Source organism: Anser cygnoides, chromosome 5 (genome assembly GCF_040182565.1).
Source record: "Anser cygnoides isolate HZ-2024a breed goose chromosome 5, Taihu_goose_T2T_genome, whole genome shotgun sequence".
NCBI lineage: Eukaryota > Metazoa > Chordata > Aves > Anseriformes > Anatidae > Anser > Anser cygnoides.
This window is the reverse complement of record NC_089877.1, coordinates 30,200,282-30,224,513: the sequence shown is the minus strand read 5'-3', so window position 1 is coordinate 30,224,513 and position 24,232 is coordinate 30,200,282. Positions and strand designations below refer to the sequence as shown.

General features: G+C 44.9%; 1 protein-coding gene across 5 annotated transcripts in view; it reads left to right on the top strand.

Moving 5' to 3' along the window:
- The window catches only part of SYNJ2BP (synaptojanin 2 binding protein), a 135,859-nt gene that overhangs the window by 58,706 nt on the left and 52,921 nt on the right, over nt 1-24,232 (top strand). For 2 of the 5 annotated variants that reach the window (XM_066997756.1, XM_013191112.3), the window contains exons 1-4: nt 7,873-7,897; nt 10,887-10,959; nt 12,293-12,386; nt 13,888-14,029. In XM_066997756.1, coding sequence (XP_066853857.1) covers nt 7,892-7,897; nt 10,887-10,959; nt 12,293-12,386; nt 13,888-14,029 — 315 coding nt within the window. In that variant the 5' untranslated portion in view covers nt 7,873-7,891. The other 3 variants (XM_066997757.1, XM_066997758.1, XM_066997759.1) reach the window with 3 other exon arrangements.

Genomic DNA, 24,232 nt, shown 5'->3' with positions numbered 1-24,232 from the left:
TGCTAAGGCTAGAATTCCTTCGGAGACAGTTAAAGATGAAAAAAACAATACAGCTGAAACTTTTAAAAAGCCTCTTCCATGTTCTTTCATTCAGTTTGTCAGATAAAGTGCAAGCTCTTCAATAGGCTATAGTGCCTTTGGCAAACAAAGCCACTGCGACATCTCTTTTCAGAAGAGGAGATGCTATGGATCAGCCTCACTCCTTTCAACTTTAACAAACCTTGTAATAACCATGTAGCCCACTTTTTTTTTTTTGGTGGACAGTATAGAAGCGTTGTTGGATTGTTTGAGCTGTTATCTGGAAGTCATCTCTGCTCCTGATTCACTGCATAGTCAAAGCACAAGCTGTATTCTGGTATTTTTTCCCCTACCTCTGAAATGAAGAATGCTTTCCTGTTCCTCATAAATGCTGTGAGGCTTAACAATTCAATGCTTGTAAAGTGTTTTGAAATCCTAGGAAGAACTGCAAAATAGAGATGTAAAGTGTTGTTGAATCACCTCTCCTAAGAGTGAGCATAAGAACAACAAAGAAGCTCACCTTTGAGTAAATCTTTAAATTTATAGAAAGTGTATAACTCAATAGTTGCTTTCTCCACCATGCCTGTGAACAATCTTTGGCTTTTGGTTTCCAGAGCAGCAATTCCTGAGTGTTCTTCCCCTCCAGTGTTATGTCAGGGAGGCTCTTTTCTCTGAGGGGATAGGTGAACATCCAGATGATGATAAACCTGCACATTGCTTCTTTGGTTCCTGGGCTGCTTCTTCTTTCTCTCTTTCTCTTTTGCTCCACACATCCATATTCCTGTTTCCCCCACCTCCCTTCTTTTTTAATCCTTTCATGTTTCTAAATATTTCTAAATCTGAGTCAAGCTTACGACCTAATTCCTTCCACTAGGTAGTTTTTCCCCTCACCACAGTTATAACTCAGTGTAGTGTGCCTTCAGAGGGCAGTACTTAAGGGAATGTTCCTGCCAAAATAAAGTTGAAAGCGACCTGTGTGCAGCTGATCTAAATTGTCAAGGGCATATCTCTGACAACAGGGGCTTTACTATTAGTCTGTTGCATCCCATCTCTACCGAATGGTTGCAGCTTGGCATTTTGGTGATGATTCTCCATTCTCTACGACATCTGACTAACGAGATATGGTCTGGAGAAAAGGCAGACCGATCTTGGCAGGTGAGCAAGGCTGATGTGAAATGAGGATGAGTATGTTGGTCTGGATCAGCTGGGAAGTCTAAGTAACTTGGCAGAGGATAACTGAAAGAAACACCGTTCAGGAAGAAGGCCAGACTCTTCAGTCCCCCCGCAATGGATCCCTGCCCCATGTTAACAAGATGAGCAGACTTTTTGTCTTCATAGGTATTAACTTTCTCTCTTGGAGCCTCTGGCTAAATTGGATGCTGCTGAAATTTATTCCTGAACTCATTATGAATGGAGAGAGTGTAGTGGAGGATCAGCAGTACTTCGTAGTTTGAAAGACATTAGTGTTTTTGATGTTCTCATTAGAAACTTGAGATCCCTAAAAATCTGCCTTACTTGATCAGACGTGGGCTGTTTGTGTGCCTGAGCTAGCAAAAAAGTAAGTATTTGTGTTTCTGCCAGGCAGGTGCATCCTGACAGAGCAAGCCAGAGCAGAAGAATCAGTGTTGTATTAGGGCTTTGGTACTGTCAGGGAGAGATTCAGGTACCTGAGCAGGGCAGGAGCCTCTGGTCAGAGAGTCTTAACTGCCTGTTTATGTGGTGGCATGGATCTCCCTCAATCTCTCCTGCTGGAGCTGTTTACTTGCACATGCATCACTTTGATGGAGAAGCTATAGTTAGTGATTAGGGTGTTCATCTTGGATGTGACAGGCTGAAGTTTAAATTCCTGCTACAAATCTGCCAGAGCAGAGAGATGAACTGTGCTTTTCAGCACTTTGGGGCCAAGCTACAGCTGTCAGGCAATTAGCTATTCTGTGGAGGGCTTGGGGTACGTGTCTCCTACAGCCCAATTCTCTGAACAAAGGCAGGTATTTTGGTCTAGGCAAGCTTAGTATGTAGACTGGAGTGCACACTTTGAAAGGATGCACAAAATGTCACTTTCCTCTTTGTACTGCTGGCTGTTGGCACAGGGCTAGTCTCTTCTTTGGAGAGAGAACCACAGAACTGGGCGATCTTGAGGATGTATCTGGTCTTGAGGAAAGCTGTTGCATGGCAAGGTGAAGCTCAGAGCCCTGAGTCCATATTGCTTGGCTCTAGCTTGGCCCTCACTTGCCTGGTAGTTCCAGAGTCAAAGTGTCTACACTGTGCTTCAGATGTCTCCTTGTAAACCGGACCGTAGGGTGTTTATGTCCCAGTGGTGCACAGGTCACCCAAATGTCCTTTGGTAGGAAACCTGCTTCCTGACATGCTCCAACAACTGAGCTGAGGGCTTACAATGCACATAGGTGTGCGGGGTCAAAATGTGTTCAACTGAGACTGTTAACAGCCTCCTAGACGTTAGCAGTGGAAAACACATCAGACCGTTCAATACTCTGTCATGCACAGGCACACTAAAGCTTTCCTGATGTAGCTTTCAGTCATATAAATGTTTCCTTGTGCTTTCTCACTGCCAAAGTACTTCTAAATGCTTAGCCTAAGTCTCTCTTCTTTTCAAACTGTTACTCCTACTTGAATCCTTTTGTACCATTCTTCAGAAGTCTTCTCCCATAATTCATCAGCCCTTCAAATGTTTGCAAATTTGTCATCTGTAGTCATTGCTTTGCTAAGCTCTTTTGAATTAATTCTCTTGTAATTCAGTCTCACCATTTCCGTGATCATTTTGCTGCCGTTCTTTTTGAATACCTCTCAATTTGTCATTGTGAATGCATCTAAGGCAAAGGTATTGGCACTTCCCTAAGTTCCTAACACACCTAAGTTTCCCAGCTGCATTTCCTACCTTTCTGCTCCTTGTAACCTCACTTTCCTTTGTCCAAGTGGAAAATAATGACTAATTATCTGTGTGAATCATGCAGTAACTAATTCAGTCCTGCAACACAAGGATAATTCTACTGAACAAGTCCTGTGTACAGCTTGTATACAGCGTGTCTGGTATTTTACAGCTCCCAGGCTAACCTGGGAGCTAAAACACTTCAGTGTAATCCTGCAAATGGATGCTTTTTTTTTTTTCTGGCTCCATATACTTGAGATTATGACTGTACACAGAAATTGTCAAAACTAAGGAGATGCAGCATGTGAAATGGTGTGCAATAGCACCGCTTGTCCTTCTGCAAGGTTTTTTATGAGACCACTGTCTGGGTCAGGCTCTTAGCACTGGCACATGCTGTTCCCATCTCTAGCAACGTCCCCCTTTAGTGGCTTCATTGGATGCCCCCAGTCCCACCCCTGCCTCTCCTTCAGGCACAGTCGGAGCTGAGGTTAAGGGAAGCAGGTGGAGGTTAGGAAAATGGCATATTGCTTCTCATATGGCACAAACGATCTACTACAAATACCACGTTGTGTACACAGACGCCTGAGCTGGGCCATTAGTGTCACAACTGGCATGACAGACCCTTGGGCTGGTGGATTAACTTCTGCCAGCTTCTTTGTGAACCTGCAAATGGAAGATATAGGGACGTTCATTCCGCAGGAACAGAAAATAGTTGCTTAATCCAGCCAGCTAGTTGCCCTCTCTCTCCACTGATAAAGCAGGTCCTCACTCAAGCTCTGAAACACCGGTTGGGTGAACGTTTGCTCTCCTCAGCAGGAGCAGACTATATTTAGTGCAGAATATGCTACCTTCTAATAACAGGTTACAGATGTGTATGGTTGCAGGCAAAAGATACGCAGGGGTCAGCTTCCTTCCCGGCGTGGCTGCAGGATAATGCCTGCCATCAGTGCAGTAGGGTAGAAAGCGGAACGGTGGCGGAGAAAGTAGATGGTTGTGAGAGACTTCAAGTGGTGTCATATTGAGCCAGGACTATGCCTGCCCTTTTGTAGGAGGAGGTGGTAAATTGCAACACTGAAGGTATCCCATTCTCACAGCTAAATCTTTTTTCATAATTTAAAATGTAAAATAGTCAGAGCCTAGCCCAAAGTTAACTGCTGGAATGCATACTGTTTCCTTTCTGCAGCATGATTAATGTTGTTCTTCTGTCCTGCTGTTCTTCCAGTAAAATTACATTACATCACAACACTGAAGCATAAGTAGATTTCCAACTCTCCCTCAGCAGCAGCAGTAGTTTTTAATCCACATGTGGTGTTTAGAAGCCACAGAAATAAGCTCTTTGTTTCATGATTGCTAAGATTTTAGCATTGGCTCGTGCGTCAGGCAATTCAGAAGTATATAATAACGTCTGAAAAAACACTGCAACTTGCAAAGAAATTCCTCCTGAGGAGATAGCTAAGGAGTGTATTTAACTAACTGGAGAGGAAAAGATCCTTTGCAGAGCAGAGCCTGGCTAAAAAGCAGAAGAGCTGCCGAGACAGGTGGCTCTCGAGGCCTGTGGAGGCCTGGCCTGGCCTTCCTCTCAAGTTGGGTGCAGTTGGATGTGACACAGGCCTCTCTGATGTGTTGGGTTGCTTTGTCTCTGAGCTTAGTGTTTGTGGGGTTGTGTGAAGGATTACACTTAGCAGCATGAGCTGTAACGCTTAGCAGAATAAGCTGTAAATTCAGGCTGTCATTGCCCAGGAAATTCCTGGTTTGAGGTGTATTGATGTGAATGATGGGGAACTGTCCTAAACAGCAGCTGAGAAGGGCTGGTCTGGGAGGTTAAAGCTCCTTCCATCCAAAATGCAGTGGAGCAGAGTCAGCTGCACGCACAGATGCTTTGTCTTTTTCTTCTTTCTGTAATGTGACTACTCCTTGGATGTCTCTTTTCCAGACAGTTCTTCTAAAATGTCCCAGTCCAAGTCTGAAGTGAGGTCCCCAAGTCCTACCTTGTATGACCGCTCATCTCAGTGCTCCATGGAGCTCTCTGGCTTTATTGAAGCTGCAGGCATCTCAGCACTTGGTTGCTCTCCTGTAGGAAACCCTGTGGTTCCTTCTGATCACTTCTGATCGGATCACTTCTGCCAGTAGGGTTGTTCATGAAGATGCCAGTGACCACTCTGGGAACTTTTCCTTGAGACTTGCCAGCTATTACCTTTCGCAACTGGAGACTGATCCTGTGGATTTGGTTTGTAAACAGAGAACTGCTTACTGCAGTATTGAGTTTCACTTAAATGCCAGGTAATGCTAAAGAAAGTTAGCACAGGTGAGTAAAACGGGCATTTTTGGCTAATTGGATTTGGAGTGGCCTGATGGGCTGCCAGACCCTGGCCCGTGAAGCAGAGGTCTTGCAGACTGATGCCTTTTGCCAGCAGCAAAAGAGCCTGGCATAGAAAGTGATCCTCCAGCTGGGAAGAGTCATGTTCTGCGTGTGCTGTAGGGTGAACACCTATCCAGACAGCTTTTCCCAGGTATGAAGTACCAAAGACAGGTCTTTGTCATCACTCCTCCTCTCAATATCCTGTTAGGCTTCTTGTTTTTTTTTATTAGTTGCTGTTCTGCCTGAATGCATTTAAATCCTTTCATGCTTAATCTGTATTCACAGTACATTAGGAAAATAGCATTTTAAACTTGGTTAATTTACAGACCTTGGAACTACAGAGAACTGAGTGTAAAAGAGACGCAGGTCACACTGAAATGAGCTTGGGTCTCATCCAGTTCTAAAGAAAACTTACTAACAGCAGCCGTGCTGTATAATTTGATGTCACTCCACGTGATAGTGAGTTTTTATTACTAGAGCTCTAGGCCAGGAGTGAACAGCAGAAGGATCAAGACACGTTGGCAGAACACACGCTTAGGGCTGTGGGACACGAGTGAATACTGCTGCAATATGACTGAAGCCCCTTGGCAAAGATCTATCGGAAGCCTCCTGTCCTGCATGTCTATAGTGAGATAATGCTTCCTTCACCACTACAAGCATTACTCAGGGAATAGTCTGAGAGCTGTTTCGGGCTCTTTCCTTCCACCTATGTGGGCCCAAGATCCTGGTTCAGAAAAATGTATTGGAGAAAGTGAAACTCTTCTGAAGTTGCTGAACATTTTCTACCTGACTGTATAGGGCTGAGATTTCACTGATGGATTTCCTGTAGTGATTTCTAGCTTCACCTCTGTTTTTTTTCTACTCTCATATTTCACATCTGGATCAACAAATCTCAGAAATCAATGCTAGATACTACTTTGATGCTTCCTGACTTGGTCTCTTGCATCAATCTGGTGTTGCATTTAATACTGACTTTTGGTTTGAGCTTTAACGTTGCAGAGGATTTTTCTGGTGTTTGAGATGTGACCGATCAGTGCATTTATGACTACTCACACTCCTCTGCAAGTTTCCATGAAGTTGCCTAGGTAAGTTAACAGCGGAGGCCAAGCACTGCAAAGGCCAAGACAAAGCCTCAAGGAAAAAAACATTTTGTGTTAAGTTTGCATAGTGTATCAAAGGCAGAGGAGCGAAGGAAGGCTCCTTGTCAGTCTAACTCCTTCAGGGAGCCCACTAGTAGCAGCTGGAACCCTGAGTGTCCGCCCCTGGGATCTGTCAAGCCAAGGGTCTCTTCTGCAGTGAGCCAGCTCCCCCATCCTGTGGACAGGAGATGTCACCTCTGCAAGGGAGGGCTTGGTGTGATGGCATGTGACTTGGCTCTCAAAAAGGAGAGGATTAAACTCAAGCCCAGGAGTAGGGCAGCTAGTCTGTGATGGGACTCGTGTTGTCAGGAGTGCTTCATGCTTTGAAGACTAGCAGAGTGTGAGGGAATCTGAGCATTTCCTTCAGTCCCTTAACACTATACACATCAGTAGTGTCAGAATATTATCTGTAGCTCTGGTCCCCCATTACTGTTCTCTTGCTCCTAGAAGCAAAGTTTTGCCAGTTGATTCACGGGGAAAAGGAAGCAATCCTATTGAATTATATGCATATGGAGGAGGAGATTTGGTTATTTACTGGTTCATAATCTACAAGTATCACACTGTCTGCTCCTCTATCCCAGATCTTCCAGCAGCATATCAATATAATGAAGCTTCTTAGTTTCTTTTCTTCAAATTTGGGATATGGTTCGCTGTCCCGGTAAGATTTTCACTTCTGTCTCTGAGTATGAAAGATGAATAAATAAATAAAGTGAATAACACAATAGCTGACTCAGAGTATCCCCTAGCATCTAAACTCTCACTGGACACTTTGATCTCTGAACCAAACCAACTGTGAAATCGGAGATGGCTTCAATAAAAAACAGAAAACTTCAAATTCTACATCATCAGGGACTTGCGTGAAAAGCTCTTAACTGATATACTGTAAAATGAGAATAGCTTCCTCTCTGGGCTTGAATTTTGAGTCCTGGGCCATCTCCGGCTTTTGTGAAGTCTGTCTAGCCTTCCTCTTTGCCTCTCTTCACTTCTGAGCTGTTCTCTGTCTTGGCTGAAGGTGGAAATAAGACAGATTGCTCCAAGTCCTTTCTGCAGGGTTTATGACACAATTTTGCAGGCAGCATGCAATGCAGCTATGAATCACGAGTCCCTTTAAGATACTGCTGAATTCAATTCCATAGCTCTTTCAGCTGGCTCAGAACAGGCTGTAGGTTGTGTGGTGTGTTTTTTTTTTTTTTTTTTAAATCTAAGATACAGCCAATTTACTCAAGAGATGAGTATTTGCTGATTGTTGCTGCTATTCTTATGCTCAGAACTGCAAAGCCCTTGGAAAACGAGGCCAGCTCATGCATGTGTGTACAAACCTGGCTTCAAATCTGGCTTGGATTCTCTCTTCCAGCTCAGCAAGTGACTGACATGTTCGCTTCAGCACAGCTTCCTCCTGAGACAACCCGTGGGCTGTGCCAAAGTGCCGTGAAGCGTTTGTTGCGTGCTCGGTCACACACCAGCGGCAGATTCTGCAGCACCCTGGAGATGGGGGTGAGATGAGGACAGCAGCAGCCGTGATTCAGAGCTGCTTTGCATTTTGGTTTTGCTAACAGTTCACTGCAAACAAAAATCCTCAGTATTACCTAAGATGCAAATCAGATCCCACTTCACTAACACCCCCGTGTTGTCAAGGTTATTTGAAAGGAAGCGCTAAACCCGTACAGCTTCTGTTCAGGTGAAATTCAGGTGTGGCTGAGGTTGTTACGGTTAGGTCCATAACAGTTTGTTAAAGGGATTCATACTGAAGAATGCAGCGTATAAATATGGAGGAGTCCATGTGATGCTTGTAGTCCTGCAGTACCTGGTGCCAGCCAGAGAAATGCTGCTGTCCCTCTCTGGGGGGCAGAGGGTGGTTCTGGGGCTGTGGCTCTGCTGGGAACAGGAGCGGTGCCCGCAGGTGAGGGACAGAGGGCTTTGTGATCTGACAGCACGAGGCGGTCATGTTTGGTGTGTTATTTGTCCTGTTTTTCTACTTATTTGTTGTTTGGATGCCACAGAAGAAGGAAGAACTATAGCTGAAAGTGGCTTTCAGTTCAAGTTTCACGTTTGAAGTACGAAGCCTGATGCTGATCAGCCCCAGCAGGTAGCCCTGACTTTGATAACTGGCAAGAATGATTCCAACTTAAAATAAATCTTGCTGTTAGTTACTCCTCTGAGCAAAGCAGCTGGTGTGACCTGGGCACGTTGTGGTTGGAATTTTCCTGTGAGACAGCAGCTCGGCCTGAGGGACGAAGGCAACCTCCTTACCTTGCCCGCTGGGAGCAGTTACAGGAGGGCTCTCTGGAAACCAGCGCTTCTCTGAAGCTTACTGAGGCCATCTGAGAGTCTGAGGAGCTAACCCGTGAGACCTGAGGAGAACTGAAGAGAGAAAAGGAAGAACTGATCTGAGGGCTCTGTGCCCACGCGAGATGGGCTTTGGTCTTCTCAGGAGATGTGGCTGGTGGCGTGTGGGCTCCTCCATGCGGTCTCCGCCTCTGTGTTGTCTTCCCCAGTCAGAGCAGGGATGTCCGTGCTGCAGAGGACAGGCCAACAGAGGTCTGTGGGGAAGGGCAGCAAAAGGCAAGGGGACGTTTATTCCTAAATACCAGCTGTGGCCCTCAAAAAGAGGGTTCACCGCTAGTGCAGGTGCTCCATCTCAGCTGGCAGAGGTTGAGAGCTACTTGATCTAGCTCCAGTCCAGTGCTCTGATGTATCCAAAAACCCAAGAGTTTGTATAATTCAATGAAGAGAGAGGTGGAGGTGATATGAGGGTTGAAAAGAGCAGTGGGCAGGGGTCCAGCCTGGGTCAGGAGGTTTGCTGGTGTCCTGCAGTAATGCATTTTTTATGATACCAAAACTCAAAGAACAAGGAGCATTACAGAATATCCTGAAGGGAAAGGAAACTGCTGTACTGCCAGAAGCGGGCATTTTGGGGGACACAGCTCAAGGTATCAGTACCGACCAACCACATGTCAAGTCAGGCTTGGGCCTTTGCTTTTCATGCCAAAACTACTGTGTTTTTTCCTGAGTCGCAGTGGTCATGCAGAAACCATTTCCTGGTGATTTACAGAACTACTGCATTCAATGCAGTCATCAAAAATGCATAAGCAAGCAGAGTGAGGAGAGTAGATGGAGTATGCCAGACCTCTGCTTGCCTAGAGCAGAGGGGTCTGTGCTCATACCGTGGCAGCTCAGTGTCGCCAGGCACCAGGGATGCTGCAGCCTATTCTGGCTCCACCAGAAGCTGTTGCCAGAGCCGTAAGGGAATTTTAGCTTAATGAGCCCGTCGTGTTGTTGTACAGGGATAAGTGAACAACATTCACTTCCTTGCAGTGCTTGATTACAACAGGAATTGTGCTGCTCAGAGTTACTAGAGATGCATTTCCACTGCCATAAGCGAACTGTAAATATACCAGGCGCTGGCAGTTTCCACTCATTGCCTGAAAACATCGTTTCTGTGGCAGCGCAGCTCTGCAGCTAACCTAATAAATGCTTGTGCAGAGCAGGGCTCATGATCTCTAGTGCAGCACTGCCCTGGCATGGCTGTATGGCTTCCCACTCCAGAATTAGCTTAGCTGGGGTTTGCTTGGATGTCTGCACTGTCCTTCACGGTATGGTGGAAACAGGCCCTGAGCAGTGCTGGTGGAGGAGCGGTGCATGCGTGCTGTAGTATTCCTCTGCTCTATGTTCAGTGAGGAGGAGATGGACTCCAGAACAACAAAGTCATTTAACAGCTCCTCTCGAAAATTTGTCTCACACTTTGGGTGAAGTTGTGGTCATCTCAGATATAATTTTGGAGCAGCGGACCTTTGTCTCTTCTGAAAACAGTGCTTGATACTGTAAGGTGCCTCTGAGCAAAATGTTGGCTAGTATGCTCAGAGCTTCTTTGTTTCTTTTCTCGGAGATCCCTTTTTTTTTTTTTTAGATGTCATATAGATAACTACTAAATGGTGCTTCTCTGACTAACACGAGGAATAGATTTGTCTCCGAGATCTCATTTCCTGAGCAAACATGCCTAAAACTAACCGATTAAAAAGTAGATGTTGGGAGGTGTTGTAAAACTGTGTACAGAAAATATTTGGGAATGCTTTAACTCAAGATCTTCACTATCTTGAAAATAAGACAAGTAAATTGGAATGGAGGGGAAATGGTTAGCTAGTTAAGGGAAACAAGAGATGAATAATCACATATCCTATGGAAGCTGGGTTTATGCAGGTTCAGGTCTAGTTGTATCTTAATATAGGAAAATGCCTTACATGGAAAGGATTAGATGAGTATTTTTTTTGGAGATGTAATCCCAGCCAGCTGTATAAACACAGTGCCCACTTCTGTTTCTCTATAAGGAGCCTCGATTTGTCTCAGGGAAATTTCAGAATTATCATTGTCCTTAAGAGAAGCTGCCTTGAGGAAGGGAGATAGGGGTATATGCCCCAGGGCAAGATCTTTTTTTTTTTTTTTTTCTGCTAATGCTCCCAAATGCGCTTTTTTTTTCTTACTGTAGTACTGGATAAACGAATACACCTCCACCTTGGGGATTGGTGTCTTCCACTCTGGCATCGAGATCTACGGCAGAGGTATGAAGTATTTCCTTTTCATTACCTGTAGAACAGAGAGAAAATTGCATGGCTAGTCTGATACAGAAAATAATCCCAAACGTATAGCTTTTGGCAAGGAGTGAGAAACTCAGCCAGCTTTGTTTTAGAGTCCATTGTGGAGTCCAGCTGGAACTTGTGCAGTTCTGCCACGAATAAAGTAGTTCTTTGTATCTTCAGCATGTAATTGCAGCCTCTATAGCTTGTGCAGGTGTGTAGCAGGCTGGCAGATAGGGAGGGAGGACCAAACAACATTGGAAAGACCTGCAACAAAGGAGGAGAGACTGGGGAGGGGGAAGAGAGATGCGGATCAGTGGCTGTCTTAAAACCTGCATAAGAATGTTTGTACTAATTCCATGCCAGAATAAACCAGCTTTGCAGTAATTCTTTATGAATGTCTGTGCTTTAGAAGTCTTAAAATTTGCATCTCCAGATCTTGGAAGCTTTTATTTTAAAACAGCAGAATTGAAAAAAAAAAAAAATGTCTTGCAAGGCTTTTTGAAATGGTCTGGATAGGGTTGAAGTTGATTACAGCACCCAAGGGATGCAGTCAAGTTATCCAGAAAAACAGCTGTAGCACAGCAAAGCCAAAGGACAGATCATCATCACAGACTTTTTGTCTCCTTCTTCAGCCAATGTTAAATGGGAATGACTGGGGTTACCTCACTCGTGATATTTTTAGCTAGTGCCATGCAGCAGATAAAAATCCCTGGGGTGCTGTGTTCTGTCTTGAACACAGCAGCTTTCACAGACCATGCAAGGTGGCCTGTATAACATGGAGGGGCCTCCAGGCTCAGCCCACATGCTAAGGCAGCAGAGTGTAATCTTTTTTTTTTCTTTTCCTACAAAGAATTCCCTGTAGTTGCCTGCCGGGCTGCCCTCTGGAAGAAGAGGACTGATTTCTCCCTACTTGAGAGAAGATTTTTTTTCTAGCTCGGTGCCACCGCTGACAGCCTCTCACAGTGTTTCCAGGTGCCTCCACCACAGAACTTTCCACTGGCCTGTATAGGCACAGAGACAGACCTGGAGAGCTTTCCTGGTGCTGAGTAGTAGATTAGCAGCACTAACTGCTAATTAGCTGTGCAACCACTAGTATTAGCACTGATGGAGCCTGCTCTGGAGCCGAGGCTGTGAGAGTATCCTCGGGCTGATAGGTGCCTGGACAGAGAAACTGGCTTTTGGAGTCTGGCTGGGGTTGACTTTAGCAGTAGCCCAGCCCCTGGTGCTGATGCTGAGCCACGCAGACAGCTGCCATAGACTTTTTCCTGACACAGCGTTCATTCGATTACTCACAGTCTGTTTCTTTCCTTGTCAGAGTTTGCCTATGGAGGGCATCCCTACCCTTTCAGTGGGATTTTCGAGATCACACCTGGCAGTGCGGTAGAGCTTGGCGAGACCTTTAAATTCAAGTAAGGGCCCTTTTATACATCTTCCCTGCTCCCCCCTACAATGACAGCTACTAGAGGGAGAGGGGAAGTCCTCTCCTCTGGGTCCCCCTCTCCCTCTCATTAGCACCCTCACTGCCTCCTTTACATGATCCTGGTTCAAAGGCAGCCCTGCAGGGGTTCTGAAGGCAGATTAAAGGGTGTACAGCAGACAAGGAGCAGTGCTGAACTGTGTTTGGCAGAGTTTAAATGTATACAAATGCCTTACAAATGAATGTAGTTCTCTCTTCCCATTTTCTTTGCTTTCTGTGCTCCTGGTTTCATCTGTCAGCAAGAATGGGAGTAACTGTGTGTTATGCAGAGCCAGTGCAGAGGGGAACAGCAAGCTTGTCTTTTCACGAGCATCGCCTATTTATGGGTATTGCACGGAGTATGACAAGTCGTCTCCTGGGTTTATTGCTACACTATCACAAAGGACAGGCCAACTGCTAGAGGAAACTGAGAGGATACTTCATTAAGGTGCTATTCAAGGTGTCCAGGCTTTGGGGCTGTGGTTCAAGGAACTGCCCGTGGCAGATGGGACTTGCCCTTCGCAGACTGCCAGTTTACATTGAGGGATGATGGGGACTTCTAGAAGAATGAACACTATTGACTGAGTACTGGGAGAAACAATATGTTTATGCATAAAACTATGTCTGCTTCTTCCTGGCCCGCACTGTGGAAACCCTCTCCACCAAGGGAAACGCATCTCCTCTGTCCTACTGAAAGCTTCTGCAGAGGGGCTGCGGGCAGAGTGGGAAGCAAGCAGACCGGTAGAGCTGAGACTTCGCTGGTGTGAGCAGGAGGCTCTCAGGACTGGTCCTGTGCTGTAACCAGCTATGTAGATCACAGTATCACAGATTTCTAGGTTGGAAGAGACCTCAAGATCATCGAGTCCAACCTCCAACCTAACACTAAGTACTCCACTAAACCATATCGCTAAGCTCTACATCTAAACGTCTTTTAAAGACCTCCAGGGATGGTGACTCCACCACCTCCCTGGGCAGCCCGTTCCAATGCTTAATAACCCTTTCGGTAAAGAAGTACTTCCTAACATCCAACCTAAAACTCCCCTGTCGCAACTTTCGCCCATTCCCCCTCGTCCTGTCACCAGGCACGTAGGAGAACAGACCAACCTCCACCTCTTTACAGCCTCCTTTAAGGTAACTGTAGAGAGCGATAAGGTCGCCCCTGAGCCTCCTCTTCTCCAGGCTGAACAAGCCCAGCTCCCTCAGCCGCTCCTCGTAAGACTTGTTCTCCAGACCCCTCACCAGCTTGGTCGCCCTTCTCTGGACTCGCTCGATAAACCTGAGGATATTAGTACACCATTTTGTTAGTAAGGGTCTCTCTGATAGCCCCAGATATTCATGCCCCTGTCTTATACCTGGCCTTCTTGCCATTGCTTTTTCTTTTCTTTTCCCTGGGTACGTATCACTCTCTACACTGTAGCTTTCCATGTTTTGTGTTGTATTTTGTTCTTAACTAGAGAATCCATTGCCTTGGGCACCACAGACTTCACAGAAGAAGATGTGGATAAGATTATGGAAGAACTGGGCAAGGAGTACAAAGGCAACGCGTACCATCTGATGCACAAGAACTGTAATCACTTCTCTGCGGCTTTGGCTGAGGTGGGCACAACTATCTCCTATTTTTTTTTGCTGCTTCAGATTTGTAGTAGTGCTTACAGAAGGGGAGCTAGGATCAGCACAGCCTGCCACTTCAGAGTCAGTAGTCAGCTCTCCTGTCTCTGCCCTTAATATTTTTGAAAACCAGTTGCTGTTCCTAACGGTGGGGTTAGGAGATGGAGATGCGTCAGGTTTGTCACAGGTTTGGTCTAAACTGAGGGTAAAATTTGGACTGCCTGCATTGTGGCTCACTGAACAGGCTGCTGAGCAGGAATTGGAAAGGCAAACCTGGCTTGTATGCAGATGTGCATTGTTTTAATAGCAAGAACATAAAGAACCTTATATGATGTGAAAAGGAATAAAAGAGGCTTCTCGGTGTTCTGCTAATAAAATGTTGCAGTGTTCAGGAAGTGAGTGTTCCTTTTCCTTATTTAATGTGCACCATCTAAAACTCATTTTACAAAAAAGTATTGATTTTTCTCATAGCTCTCTTTGGTGCTTACATATTTCCATGTTCCCAAAAACGCTGTGAATTTTAACAGAGCTGTTATTTCTCTTCAGAGATAATTGAAGCACAGAGAAATGCAAATTTACCCTCTTTCCTAATTTGAGATATTGATTATTTAATTTTTGAATTGACAAATATATTATTTTGGGAGAAAGCTGCCTTCCATCCTATCCCTAGCTGAGATGTTTAAAGCACGTTTCCATTAAGGTATGTGTATTTCAGCACTTATGTAAATCTGTATTTGGGATCTTGACCCAGTGCCAGAAAAGAAATGAAAAGAAGGAAATGCAAGTGACCTTCCATTTAACAAAACAAAATCAATCAAACAAAACCACCACCAACAAAAAAACAATGCCACTGTTCCTGTGTCTTCCGTAGGCATTTTACAGCAAATGCAAGGATAGAATCTCCTCCATGTGGAGAAAGACCATTTGAAATCTGTTAAGACAAAACCTGTTTGAGCTGAATGCAATGGAAGTTTCTATTCTCCTTTCCCAACATCTGAATGCTTGCTTAACTTTACAGCCTTGGTACTTTCTTTTGTTCTTGTAGTTCCCATTAAAAACAAACAAAACCCAAGCACTGTCCCCGTCCTTCCTCCCTAGATTAGACTGCTCATATCCCTGCCATGTAGAGCTGTAAGGTACAGCCTTTGGCTGTTAAAAGCGAGCCGAATGCATTGACTACACAATGTGTGGCACTCAAGGTATGTGTCACCATAGAGGGTAGAAAAAAGAACTGAGATTTGTGCTCTGAGACCAATTCTGAGACTAATCTGCTTAGTGTTTGTATTGTCCTTTCCTTCAGACTCTTCATCTGTGAACCAGCAATAATAATAATTAGTATCTATTTATGCACAGCCATGTTATGTGGTACCTAAAAGCAGAAAACGGGGAAAAAGTATTCAAAGACTTAAAAGAAAGGCTGTTAGAAGCTTTGTTTTGCAGAATAAATCTGCCCCGGAGCACAAGCAGTGTGGTGACTTCAGGTTGTTCTGAGCCTCCTGACTACTGCCAGGCAAGTCTCATCCCTGCTTTGTGCCTGACTGTCCCCTCTTGTATGCTGGATGATCTCCTTCCTTTGAAAAGTGCTTTGAAATTTCTTCCTAAAAGCTCTCATCTGCGAAGGTTAATTAGCTGGCTTGCAGCTTGTGTTGCTCTATATCAGCAAGCCCTATCAGAGCTGGAACTTGAGAGCTGTGTGGTGATGTGTGGGTTCAGGTGTTCTCACAAATGCGTCTGGCAAGCCTCGAGACGTGGCTGTATGGCCATGTGCTCGAGGGCTGTGCCTGACCTTCCTAACTTCCTTGCTGGGCTGCGGGCTTGCTAATTCATATCCATACAGGACACCTGTAGGCCAGGCTCCTCATCCTCACACGGACTGCTTAAAGTCACAGGAGTAGGACTTTGAAAGCAAAGTTTCTGTTTTCTTGTCCTTTTTAATAGTATTTTCTCAGCAAATAGAACATATATCTAAAATCTTTCATCTACTTCTGCCTACGAACAGTTATTCCGTTAAATTCATGTTTAATATAACGATGCTTCAGGTCTCACCATGGTAACTGGCAGTTGTTGTCTTTAACAGTTATAAAACTTGGTGTCTAAGCAGGCAAAGCAGACTGACTATGTTAATGGTTAGGGGATGTCCAGACCTATGTCATGAACATTTGGCCATGCATCTTGAAAAATCCCTGGACGGCAGCAGGTCCAGCACAGGCAAATAAGCTCTACTCAACCATTGGGCTTGCCTTTTTCTTGATACTTACCTCTGGAAAAAACTCATTTAGCTGTGCTGTTATATGCCACTGTGGTGCTTAAGCCTCTCCCTACAATTCCACACATCCTTTCTGGGCCTTCTGATTTTCCTGCCCACGCTCACTTGTGAGTTACAAGGGGCTTTGTTACTCCCTTGCTGGTACTTAGCTCTGAATTTTCCTTTCTCGCTGCTGCAGACTGCAAAGCGTGTTTGGACTCGCTCAAGACTTAGATCTCTTCCCCACTTTGCCAGTTCCCCATGGCCTTCTAACGTGCAGTGACTGGATCAAAGCTGGATGGATCTATTAACAAAGCAACTCCTGTGGAAAGAAAACTGCGAGTGCCGTGGTTTCAGCAGCAGAAGTTCAGACTTGAATTTCTCCGATGCTGTTTCATGGAGAAAGCTTTCTCAGAGTGAGATTCAGTGAACATGCTGTGTGTGATCAGGAATCTTTTCCTGTGGATTTTCTGAGAAGTATTTCCTCATCAGGGAACTTCAGAATGTTTAAGAAGTGAAGAACTACCCCAGATTGTAAATCTCTGCCCAGTAAGTGCTGCATACCATCTTCGCTACAGTTTTGAAGGAAGTTCTGCTGTAACACAATGCAGAATTTCCTGGTGGTTAGTCATCAGAGAGAAATTAGATGCACTCCCTGTGTATGTACCTGGCTTCAATTTAAGGTAGTTGATACACACACCACTTAATACCCCTTGGCGGTCTCCCTTTACCCCCACAATCTGTCAGTGTGGGAAGGTGAGGGAGCTTGATCTAATTAGTGAAAATCTAGTTAGTGTTGTTTCAGCCACTCTGACTGCTGCTACATGGTCCCGTGGTACCCATTTTTATAAAACCACTTAAGCAAATTGCTTGTGGGTTAAAATGAAGAGGTTCATCAAGCTGGAATTAGCAACTTGCCTACAAGGAGCTTGTTCATTTCATGTTGCTTATGTTGACAGTCACCAAAATCAAGCAGTATCAGTACCATGCTCTTTGAAGAAACTGTCCAGGAGGATGGGCATTCCTTTTAGGGGACTTATGCCTATGATTTCTGCAAGGAAAAATCAGTCAGGCCACCAGCAGCCAAGCCCAAGCTTTCCATGCTGTTCTGAGCTTTGTTCTGAGCTTCTGTGCCTTGCTGCGTGTCAGTACTCCAGGCACTTCAGGGAGGTGATGCAGCAGGCACACAGCAGGGATTTTAGCATTCTGATAATATTATGTGTGTGGGGAGAACACAGTTAGGACCACATCAATACTGGGTGAAGTCCTTCTGTTTGATCATCTGTTGTTAAGTCACTGTGTTCCTAACAATTCCAGCAATACATACAAATGGCCTTCACGGAACAGCAAAATATTTATGTTCTTTATGAGTTGCCCTGGCTGATGAAAGGGGCTATTTAAACTCTCCCAGATGGAAAAATATTGGCTATTAAACATTAGGAAAAAAATAAAGCCTTTAAAAATAAAAAGAGAGGCGAAAATAATTAGTCCTTTCCATAATGTGATTTGTTGAGTTTCCTGGTTTTCAGAACAAGGACAGAAGTTACAAATTTCTGTAAAGCAGATGTAAAGGGAAAGGAATATAGCTGTGCTTTCAGAAGAAAGACAAAGTAATGCCTGGTCTGGAAGGAAGGACCTGCAGGCTTGAGGTCACAACCATGCCATTGCTTTTCAAGAGCACTTGTTACTGCAGCAGCAGGAAGCAAGGAAGTTTGCTGTGAATAGTGTGTTTGGGGTGCTGAGAAAGAGATGCAATTATACTATCACCAAGCCTGTTCTTTGGGCATAGATAAAGGCAGATGCACACAGATATTGGGAACTGTGAAATTGCTGCCAGAGAGCTCTATTTCAGTGCAGAGCATGGCTCTTGATTACTCTGTAACTCTTAAATACAATTTGGACTTGTGTAAGGCAGATACTAGGTAAGGCAAAAGCATATGGCACAAGTTGTACCCCCAAACACATGTAGAGGTGAAAGGTTGACTGTCAGGGGGTTCAAATGGGGGCAAATAATAATGAGCCCTGTTCATGTGTAGGCATATGGAGAGTGTATGGTGCCCAAGGACATCGTTAGAGAAAACAGCCATAACTGCAGGATCGGAAGCAGGATGAACGTTTTCTCCTTCCAGGTTCTTCTCCAGTCCGGTGATATTCCTCAGTACTGAGTGTAAGGTCACTGTCACTGCGACTTAAAGTCTCAGAGAAAGGTTCTGCTGCTTAGCCCATTCACAAACAGAAGATGACTCATTTGACTTCCCACCAGCAATTTTCCATGCTTCTGAAGTTTCCCATCTTAGATAAGCTATGGAGCCCTGTTCCTACCAGAGTGACGACAGTTGCTACAGCATGTCTCAGAAAAGGGCAAACCACCATGGGAAGGGAGAAAAACACCTTTGAATCAGTACCAGAACTGGAGGATAAGTGGAATGACTCAAGGAAACCACTCCTTCTCCCTTCACCAATGTGATTACTGCCAAGCAACTGTAATGCTTGCTATTTAAATAAATTGTTTAGCACCTTGCAATAGGACACACGGCACGCAATTATCAAAGAAGCGAGGCTTCTGTGAGCACCAGGGAAGATAACCTCTCTTATTCCAATTGCCAGCTGTAGAACAGCAATAAAGTCAGTAGGTCGTATGGGCCCTTTTGGCAAGATAAGAAGTTGATGCTCATCATAATTAGGAAATGAATTGAGAGGTACAGATTTGATTCACCTTAAAGATTGTTGATGTTGGAACTTTACCTGAGGACAGCAGAGACAGAAGATTTTATTATTTTATCGTTTCTTCTCTTCCCGTTCTTGAAAGGGGAATGATTTCTTTCTGACCTGTGTATGTCAGAGAATCATAAACTGGGATAGATCACTTGGATTTGAGGGATTACAAACTCTCAAGGAAAACAGGTATCTCCTCCAGCTTTCTTTTGTACTCATGGATCCTTTTCACCCCTTTACTCCTTTAAATATCAAAGGATCTGTTTCCTTATTGATCAGCATTTCTTCATCCAAAGGATTGGATCCAGAGGACTGTGCTCAGAGATGCTATCTGGGAAAATATTTTTCCCAGAAGACATCCTCACAGAGCTAATTGTTAGAGCTGCACTAGGATAAAGACTTAACCACAAGCTTCCTGGATAAAGAGAAAGCTTGCTGGGGTATGGGAGAGCAAGTTAGACCAAAGATTTATTTACCTTCTCTTCTGCATTCCAGCAAAAAACTCTCCAGAATATCAGCTGCAAGATGTTCTGGAGAAGGGTTACCCTCAGCCTCTCCTGTGGGAACTGTCCTACTCTAATTATTTACATGAACAAGGAAATAACACATTCCAGGAGGAAAAGAGAGCGGCCTAAATCAAAATTAAGGTGCTTGTGGTTTTAGAAGCTCATTTTGAAGTGGTAGAATTTGTAGAAGTTCCCAGAGAGAAAGATGTTCGGGGGAACTGGAGGTGGTGTTCTTTAGCTGAAGTGGCCTTGGGAAGTAGTCCTGGGGACTAATGAAGTGAGCTTGGCCTATTTGTCTTCAACACAGGAGGGCAAGAGAATCTCCTAAGCATCTCAGGTTGCTTAGGTCAGCCTTGAAGAATTCTTTAGCGTCCTAGGTGAGCCTGGCCCCTATTGGATGGGGATTATGGACATAGTCAAATGCTTTGTATCCAGACTCAACAACTGTGGTTGGAGCCTTGGTAGAAGGGAGTCATCTTTCTTTACTTCCCCACTTGCCGTGGGGCTGTGCTTGAGGTGACATGAGATGGTAGCCGACACATCTTCTTTTCTCCATGGCTGGTTACTTGTCCTTTTTCAGCCAAGGCAAAACTGGCAGCATATAACAGACTTGCACCAGAATCTTGCTTTCCTTAAAGTAGTTTGACTTTCAGCAAATTTGCTGAGAAAGGCAGGTTTGCTGAGTCAAGGACCAAACGAGGGCAGCTTTTTAATCGCAATAAATAATTCAGCCCTAAAGCTTTCCAGGTCCATCCCCAGACACACGTGAGCTCTTGTAATGTTATTAAAAACTAGGAAGCTTTCCTTAGCCTGAAAGCTCAGAGAGAAGGCATTAAACATCACAGAAGGGAACTTCAGGAGGCATTTGTGTCACAGTTGAAAGCAACAGAAGCTTTTATAAACCAGTTTTCAGCAGATCCTAAGGAGCGAAGTGATGCTCATGTTTTCCTTAGTCAACAGTTGCTTTTCAGTTGCCTCTGTTATGAGGAGGAGATGGGTGTTTTGTTGCACAAAAGTGTATGTGCTAGTCTGTTATTGGCAGGGGACAGAGCACTCCAAACAGACAGGAAAGAGGGACAGAAATGAACAAACCAACCAACTGAAAAGCAACCATGGGCTATGAAAGAACATTAGGAAACCTTTGTTTCCTGGCACCTGAGCCAGTCTTCAGGAAAGCTGATGGAAAGACGTGCTTCATTCAAGTAGCCTTTGAATGTCGCTAGCTCTTTGGGGAACAGGCTGTCTTGCTTTTCTGTTTCTTAAATACCATTTACATCCAGAAGCAGCTTATTAATAAAGACATCCTGCACCCATAAATTATCTTCATGGTTTCAGATGGATGTCATTTTTCTCTCAATTCTGCCTGTAAATATGCACAACTGTATACTGTTAGTAATCTGCTAAATGGTATTACAGATAGAGCTTCTCTGTAGTGGCAAAATGAGATTTCTAAGTGTGGTTTGTGTATTAGTTGAAATTTGTGAAGTATTTGGGGAGTCCTTGGAATGAAGGCTAGTATAAAAGTATACATTTCTTCTTCCATCATTACCCTTTCTAGCCTTGCTACCCTGAAAGGGTATTCCAGCCCAACAAAAAGGGTTAATGGAATAAATCCTACATGCATCTTCCAGGTCTCTCAGTCCATCCTCTTTCCTCTGTCTACCTGCTTGTGCAGGGGAATAGCATGAGGTGGCAAATAATTGGAAAAAGAAATCAACCCCCCAAAATAGCAAGTTCTTAGCACATCATTCCGATTTTTTGAAAATGGTCTGGTTTTGCCACATGTGCCTCTGCAGTTATTTCAGGTTTTCCCTTTTTTTCAGGTAGATCGATCACTTTAGATTAAATGTGAAGATATTTTAAGAGTGGAGGGAAAAAAAACAACAACAAAACAGAAAACCAAAACAACCAACATTTTAAGCTTCCTGGGACTGTTGTAAATGTGGGGGATTTGCACCATCTATTTTGCTTTATTTGCTTTATTTTTGCAGTTGTCTTTCCAAACCAAATGCCCTGTGGCCTACCCTGTTATAAATAAGCATAATAGCTTGGAGCCAAGTTAGTTCATAGTCTCTAGGGAGTTCTCTAGACACACCATTGTGAACCCTTTGAGTCTGTGTGTGTGCACAAATGCTGAGGACATGCCTCCTTTACACAAATAAAGCTGGCAAGGAAAAACCTTGTCCTTTTCACCAATGCCTGTTGATAAATGAAAAGTGTCAGAGGTGTAAATGAACTAAGAGCGTTGATAGGCTTTTGAGACTGGAAGCTTTTGCTTAGCAGTCCTGCCAGACAAAGTCTTTCCCTGTTCCTATGGGTTCCTGTATTCTCTCTTCTCACTGTCTCTCCATCCTCAGTAACCGGCTGCTTACTGAGGTAAGGAAACAAGGCTTCAGACTGAGACTGAAACACAGGATTTTCTTGATTAGCTATTCAGGAAAAAAGGATGCTGCTCATGTCCATCACTCTGTGGACGTGGGTTGGCCTGGTCGTGTTCAGGACAGCCATAACACGTGTGTGTTTATACATATATATATATATATCTGTGTTATACCATAACATATGGATGATCATACTGGGTAACAGCTGTTCTCAGCCACTGGCCTTGAAGCAGCACCTGCTAGGAAAAGAGAGTTCCTTTCCATGCCATCATGATAATAGAAATGAATCACAGTTGTTTGCAGTATTTTAAATATCAGTTACAAGCCCAACTTAATTACACTCGGCGCTGCTGAAATGGTCATCTGTTAGGAGGCTGCTTGCTGCCTACCTTGTCATCCTGCTGGCTGCACTTAGAAGTGCTGGTTACAAGCACTTTCATGCCCAGAGGCATTTGGCTATGCTGCAGTGTTGGTACACGGCAAATCAGTGATGCCTCTTGTAATTCTGCCCTAAATGTGGTCCATTAGATGTTGTGTAGTCACATTTGCAGGGCAGAGCTAGAGGTATGTTCCCTGCTGAGACACGCAGATTTCCTCAGCTCTGTGAGCATTGGGCAAAGGTGTCCTCCTGCACTGGGTTAATGGTTTATTCCATGTGTCTCCGAGTACTAATTTGATTGCATTGCCATGTTTCTCTTTTTACACATGCGTCTGGCTGCCATAGTGCAGCCTGCGAGCTTTGCCTGGGCAGGTGTGCTGGTTTGTGTCTAATGGCCTTATTCTGAAATTCAGATAAGTGCTGTCTATGCTGTGTTGTCTAGGCCTTAGAGGAGCAAACACAGGAAAGATTCCCCTTGGACCCTGAAGACTTTGCTCCTGAAGTGCTGTGGGCTGTGTGTTGGACTCCCTCAGGCAGCAGTAAGCCCCTTTGCGTTCTCTGAGATGTGCCAAGGGAACACTGTACAGCAGCTCCATGGATACGTGCCCTGCGTGGCCGCCACCTCATTCTAAGCAGGGCTGCTGAGGGGAAGTAGCCGTGGGTGGCTGAGCAGATGTTCAGTGCTGAACTCTCAAGAGCCTCAGCACCATGACAAGGACTGAAGTAATTAGCACGCATTGCTTGAGGAATGTAACGTTGCCTCCGCACAGCTTGATTTTCATGGATCAGAGTATTGCATGGTGCCTCTGGAAGGGCTCACTTAAAAAAACATATACCTAAGTGTGTTGACCTAGACTTCTATGCATGGCCTGAATTGCCCCAATTTGCACAATCCAGCACAGCACTGAACTTATTGTATTTGTGCGTTTTCTTTTAGGATCCACAACTAATCAGCCCTTCACCCTCTTTTGGAAGGGGCTCAGTCCATTAAACTACCTCAGATTATGTCTAGTATATTTTAACAGTGTTCACAGAATGCGGCACATACCTTCTCCCTGCCTCAAAAAAGAAGAAAGAGGAGGATAACAGCAGGCTGATTGCATTGTTCTCTGTAAGGCAGAAGACTCAGCTTCTTCTGTAGCTGGATGGCATACAAACCCATGTTTCCCAGCTGCTAAATGCTCTCCTGCTCAAGGTAAAGCTTTACACGGAGCTGTAAGGTCTTGCTGAGAAATAAATCCTAGCTCTTAGGGCACTTAAGGGAGGGAAGAGTCATGAGCTACAGTCCTTACACCCAGGGCTGTTTGTATGTTTTAACTAGGGTCTGTTTCCTGCCAAATGGCACGGCTAAAGATGCTCAGAGGTTCTTTTTACACCCTAAATGAGCTGCTTCTTGATGAGTTGAAATCCCGGTGTGGATTTGACAGCCGTGCAGAAATAGCACCCGAACTGCCGGGTCCCGTTTCTCCCTCACATTCGGCTTCAGCCACGGATGCCTGAACTGCTGCTTCCGTTTGACCCAGCTGCATCTGCAGAGTCCCCTGCAGCTCCTGTGCAGCCCCAAGGAGCAGCTGCAGCTGTGGGAGCCCTGGCTGGCAGTCACAAGGTGCCGCTCAGTGGAAGCTGTGAGTACACGCAGCCTGCGCAGGGGCTTCTGCCTGAAGTGGGGACTGGTCTCGGCCAGCAAGCAGAAGCTGCACCCGCTGTCCCAGGGGCTGGATTTCAGTCTGTGGCAGTGGCTGGCTGTCTCTGCGGGGTGGGTGGAATAACTCACGCCTTCAGGCACCTCACAGAGCGGGAAGATGAGGAAGAGCTATGCTCAGCAATGATAGCCGGACAATATTCACAGGAGGTCTGCAGAGCTTAGGGAAACCCTGAATGGCCTGAGGTTTGCTGCTCATAGTCCAGCCCCTCCTGTACTACTCAGGGTTGCCCAACCCAAGCGCTTACATGCCTCAGGTAAGC